This window comes from Thermobia domestica, chromosome 6 (genome assembly GCF_964235325.1).
Source record: "Thermobia domestica chromosome 6, izTheDome1.hap1.1, whole genome shotgun sequence".
NCBI classification, from domain to species: domain Eukaryota; kingdom Metazoa; phylum Arthropoda; class Insecta; order Zygentoma; family Lepismatidae; genus Thermobia; species Thermobia domestica.
Genome location: NC_137459.1, coordinates 245,099,286 through 245,105,285, shown reverse-complemented (window position 1 = coordinate 245,105,285; position 6,000 = coordinate 245,099,286). Strand labels below are relative to the sequence as shown.

Genomic DNA, 6,000 nt, shown 5'->3' with positions numbered 1-6,000 from the left:
AATTTTTATTTTTAGTGATTTACTTAGGTAACAATAACGAAAACGTACAAGTATTTCAAATTTTAAGTTTTTATTCCAGTTCCAAGTGCCTAAAACATTAGATTATAGATAAAAAAGTCAATTTAAATAACATGGGGAATTTCTTCATTCCCCTTTTAGACCCCCTAAATTAAAAATATTCACTTTTGGCAAATTTCCTGTGGGTTAATCCCGGAAGGCTACAATCATACCAAATTTCATCGTTCTAATCCTGCCGAAGGTGCCTAAACATTTTGGGTTGTATAAGATGTCCTATGTAAAGAACATGGGAAAGATTTTTCAGTTCCCCATAAAACCATTCTACAGATGGCCATTTTTATTTTTGGTGATTTACTTAGGTAATTCTAACAAAAACATACAATCATACCAAATTTCAAGTTTTTATCCCAATTCCAAGTACCTAAAATATGAGATTATAAGTAAAAAAAAAAAAAACATTTAAATAACACGGGAAATTTTTTCATCGTTTCTTTAGACCTCCTAAAAATTTAAAATATTCACTTTTGGCAATTTTCCTATGGGTTAGTCAGGGCCGGCCTTAGGTGGTGAGGGTCCCGATTGGAAACATTTTGCGAGGCTCCAGGTTTACAACTAACTTTCACCAAGGTCTGTAGAACCAATATATATATGCAGGGTGTTAATGAACTATACTGACAAACTTTAAGAAGTAATTCCTATAAAATAAATAAGAGAAAATAAGAGAAAAAGTTCATATGGATCTATGGCGAAAAGTGCATAGTTTCAGAGCTAGGACTGTCCAAAATCATAAAAAGGCCAAATTTCAAGAGACTGTCGACGGTGGTCCTTATCAGCTTAAAGGAAGTCACACATACACAATCCAAAAGCACATATTTCACTAATGTTCAATGAGTGTACAGATTATTCCTTGCAGGGTGAAATTTCCGGACATACCATCAACCGAATTTTGAGATATGCTCTGACTTTATGATTGGTCCAAAGTAGGCAAACGATAAGCTTTGATAGCAGTGAACATGGAATCCTTCGGAACGATGCCGGAAGTATTAAGGATCGTCAGCAGCACGGTCCCTCGTACTCGAGAAAACGCATGATGCGATGTTTTCTTTTACGTGAAGAAAACGTGAAATATACTTGACGAAATACATATCATCACACGTTATTCTGAACACAAAGAAACATGAAGCTGCCGGTTTCTAACACTTCTGCCTTCCCTCCAAAGCATTGGATGCCCATTGTTGTCAAGGTTTACCTCCTTCCTACTCTGGATCCTTCTTGAAATCAAGGTATATCTGAAAACTCTATTGAAAATATATCTGAAAATTACACCTTGTAGGGAACACCCTCTACGCCTATTGACAATTGATAAAATATGCACTTTTGGATTGTATATGCGTGGCTCCCTTTACGCTGATAAGAAGCACCATCCACAGTGGACAGCCCTAGTTCTGAAACTATGCACTTTTTGCCATAGGCCCATATGAACTTTTTTCTCTTATTTTGATGTGAGGAGTTACCTCATACAGTTTGTCGGTATAGTTCGTTAACGCCCTGTATATTGCCCGCTCTCCCTGCTGGTCTGGTGGTAAAACTCATTTCCCTTTATAACGTTTATAAATCTGCAAAATATTCTGGTGTAAACGCTCTGTTCATTGCTTATAGCAACTAATTTTTCAGAGTAATAACTCAAATGGACATACAGACAGTGAATGAAATTTAAAATACGTATTTCACCCTTTTGCCCCGCAATTTTTCAAGAAGGTTCTGTACCAGTATTTCATAGTTTTATTCTCTTACAAGTAAACATGTCAATGTCGAAATCAAGTTTATTGACCAAACTTGGCATAAAAGTGTGGAATATCAAGAAACGAGCGTAAGGAAAATTTAAACCATTTCCGTCCATAAGGACGGCCACAGTGACCAAAAACCTGATTGACCAGAATAAGCCATAACAATGTGTTTCAAGTTTGTTAATTTCAATCTACTTGTAAAACGGGTAAAGGGATGAAAAACAAAAATACATTAACTGATACCGGCAGGAAGTAGACATATGCTTACCATGGCCGCCATCTTGAAATCGGCCATCTTGTATCTCGCTCGACTTTTTTTTAATAGGAAGGAGGTGATGAATGATCAAATTGGGCTAGAATTTTCCGGGAAATACAATGGTGAAGTCTATGTTTTCATAAGTTTATATTTGTAAAACATAATGTGGAGTTTGGCTACGGACATATAATTTGAAGTACTCACCAACTACCTCGATAAAAATTGTTGCGGAAGTACCGCAGGATTCTGAAACACAGTAGTTCTTAAGTGAAATCTTGACCCGACTGCGATAGTTCTCATAGCTTTGGAGCTATGGATATTTAAAGTTCAATTTTTCATTATTTCGGCTGCCTATAACTCCGAAAGGAAGCATTTGTGCACCTAAGTTGGTCTATACTTTTTGTCTTATCTTGGTATCAGATATCACCTCCCAAACGTTGTCGGTGTTGTTTTGAAACACCCTGTATATTACATTTTTCTGTACTATATACAGTACCACCCTCTATAACATATTAACTTCACACAGTGAATATCCTGGATTGAAATCGAATTGGATACCCTTTGGATCAAATGTAAACGCTGTACAGAGGTGCATCTACATAGGGGGTCTACTAGCCCCGGACCCAGTCCAATCCTAGTAACTCGACAAGCATTTGTACAGTTTCTTAATAAAACTATACTTGCTTTAGCAGAACCGCATAAATGATTGGTGTAGCATAAAGATTTGATCTTATGTTACAATTGTATATCTGAATTCCTTTTCTTATATTTTTTTTTCAATATTTTTTCTTATGGAAATGCAGGTGGAAATACTTCAAAATTATTGTTTCCTCGGGTGTAAAATAATATCAATTCAGTACTACATAGAGCTCCTCAACAAAACATTCTGGATGTGCGCCTGAAGCTTTACCACTACGCTACCGAGTCCTGAGAAACATTTTGCGCTCGTCTTTATATGCGTGTTCCTGGGTTCATTTCCAATGCCATAAGTGGCATAAGCGTGAAACATATACCTAACGCACGTAAATAAATAGGGAATATTTCTATTTTCCAGTTCTTTTAATCTCTGCTTTGTTTCTTCATATTGTGTATTTTTATTAATATTTTTGTTATTGTCTAAATATTGGCAAAAGAAACATTTTTTAAAATTTTCAAATTGATAAATAAATATGCTTATCCTGCTCGAATGGTAGCGTGGCTGTGCCCTTGTATAAGTTCAATACGTTCTGCCTAGTATATATATACAGTCTATGTGTGAAACCTTAAAATAAGTGTATTAAGTTGTGTGAATCCATTCTCAATTACTCTTAAGTTCTTTCTTATATATATTATCGTTGTAAATGAGTGTCAACTTTAACTTTTTTTTTTTTTTGGCTAACCCTTACATAAGCAGGAAATTAAAGCGTACAAGTTTCATTCATTGTTCCGGGCAGAAGCAGTTTAAAATTTAAAAAAAGAAAATTGATATACAATTAAATATACGCTACAATCCGTTTATTTTGGCTTGATCCTTGGACATCAATTACCAACAATTTTCCATTAACGAATATACAGTTCTCGTTAACGCTTGTGATTTATACAATATCTGTTAATAAACTAGATTATGACTTTCCGTACGTTCGCACCTTCCAGCGAGCCAAGCCAGATGCAGGGATACCACAGGCTACAAAATCATCAGTTAAAAGATTCGATCACGTGGTCTCGACCGACCTATGGGAGGTTGTTTTTAGAGCACGGAGGAATGTAGGCAGAACGCGACATGGAGGACGAGGGATAAAGCATTAATGATATAATATGATAAAAGATATAGTAGACATGTTTTGGTTTGCTTTTTATGGCCTATGGCCTCATGAGATGAAGACGACATACACGACTATAATATTGTGTGGATAACTGTATATTATGTCAAGTGTGAAGTGAAAACCAGGTGCGACTGATGCATTTGTGTTCTAAGATGGCGAATTCCATTTCTTTATGGCTATGGACTGCAGTGACTACATGGATGATATTGGTATTGACAGTTGTTTCAACAGAAAATAATCATTGTCCCGTATCTTGCTCCTGTCTTGGGGCATTTGTGTATTGCAGCAAACAGGGATTAGTGGATATCCCGAAAGATCTTCCAGATTGGGTGGAAAATTTGTAAGTAAATTAGCATAACAGTGTTACCTTCATTAACGTAAACAGATTGTTTACAAACTCTTATATCTCATTTATAAATCTTTTCCCCGACCTATAACTTCCAAAATTATATTCTTTGCTACAACAATATTAGTGTTATTATAAGCGAAGAACGCGGAAAATTAATTATATGTCACTGAAGTGTTAAAATACGAACAGACGTACAGATCACAGTTTGGTGCGAGACCTTGCTCGTGATCGACGGCGGGTGTCGAGAAACTTGCACAAAGTAAATAAGGTCTGTAAGGTTGCAGGGGACGTTTAATTTGGGTGAAAAAAAAATTGAAAATGATAATACTAGAATTTGCCAAAATTTACAACTTCGAAAGATAAAGAGTAGCAAATTTATGCGATTTGTAGATGTCATCTGTTCCTACATTCTATGAATGTGAACAAGTTCTGGAATATTTTGCCATGCAGTAACATTTACACGTACATACATGTGAAAATGTGATGAGATAATCAAGATAATATGCTCTAAAAGCATTTTATTTGGTTTCTTTAAAAATACTAAAACTTAAAGCATGGAAATATTTTAAAGTAAAATGCTCTTGTTTTAGCCAAATAAAATTCAGCACAGATTGACCTTATACACAGCACTCAGTAAAATATATAAAATAATTATTAAATGTAGTTGTATAAAAGTGAAAACAGAGTTTTACACCAACCCTTGCCAATAAGAGTTAAAAATAATAATACAAAATTAAAAACACGTACATACATGTGAAAATGTGATGAGATAATTAAGATAATATGCTCTAAAAGCATTTTATTTGGTTTCTTTAAAAATACTAAAACTTAAAGCATGGAAATATTTTAAAGTAAAATGCTCTTGTTTTAGCCAAATAAAATTCAGCACAGATTGACCTTATACACAGCACTCAGTAAAATATATAAAATAATTATTAAATGCAGTTGTATAAAAGTAAAAACAGAGTTTTACACCAACCCTTGCCAATAAGAGTTAAAAATAATAATACAAAATTAAAAACACGTACATACATGTGAAAATGTGATGAGATAATTAAGATAATATGCTCTAAAAGCATTTTATTTGGTTTCTTTAAAAATACTAAAACTTAAAGCATGGAAATATTTTAAAGTAAAATGCTCGTTTTAGCCAAATAAAATTCAGCACAGATTGACCTTATATACAGCACTCAGTAAAATATATAAAATAATTATTAAATGCAGTTGTATAAAAGTAAAAACAGAGTCTTACACCGACCCTTGTCAATAAGAGTTAAAAATAATAATACAAAATTAAAAACATTAATTTCACTAAATATAAAACACTAATATAGAACATGAATGACAACTATTTAATCAAAACATCGTTAAATATGGTGACAAAACTATCATATCGTTCTTTTGATAAGAATGAAGAAAAATTGGATGAAATATTTTTATTAAAAAGAAACATTCTATGGTCCCTAAAACATAAACGTATTCAAAACATTGAGTCTTTACAATTGTCTATTCCAGCTAAGAAGATAAAAGGATTTTGGTGTAAGATTATAAAAGTTAAAAAGAAAAAAGTTTGTGTAGGCATTGACAGACGATTTCTCATCAACCAAATGTTAGAAGCTTAGACAACGAATATTTTTCACATGTACCGGTACTACAGTTTTTATACTGTGAAAAGTGCTTTGTTTCAGAATTATATTACTGCACTACCAAATCCACGTAAAAAAATCTATTTATGTAAGAGTATTTATTCTGTATTACACATTCACTTTCGTTCACAAAATAAATTGT

General features: G+C 33.5%; 1 protein-coding gene across 1 annotated transcript in view; it reads left to right on the top strand.

The window, feature by feature from the left end:
• The first annotated feature begins 3,768 nt into the window (after positions 1-3,768).
• lbk (leucine-rich repeats and immunoglobulin-like domains protein lambik) overlaps positions 3,769-6,000 on the top strand; it is an 81,125-nt gene continuing 78,893 nt past the window's right edge. Inside the window, exon 1 of the mRNA XM_081762709.1 lies at positions 3,769-4,203. Within this exon, the coding sequence (XP_081618835.1) occupies positions 3,998-4,203 (206 nt within the window). The 5' untranslated portion in view covers positions 3,769-3,997. The remainder of the gene's footprint in view (positions 4,204-6,000) is intronic.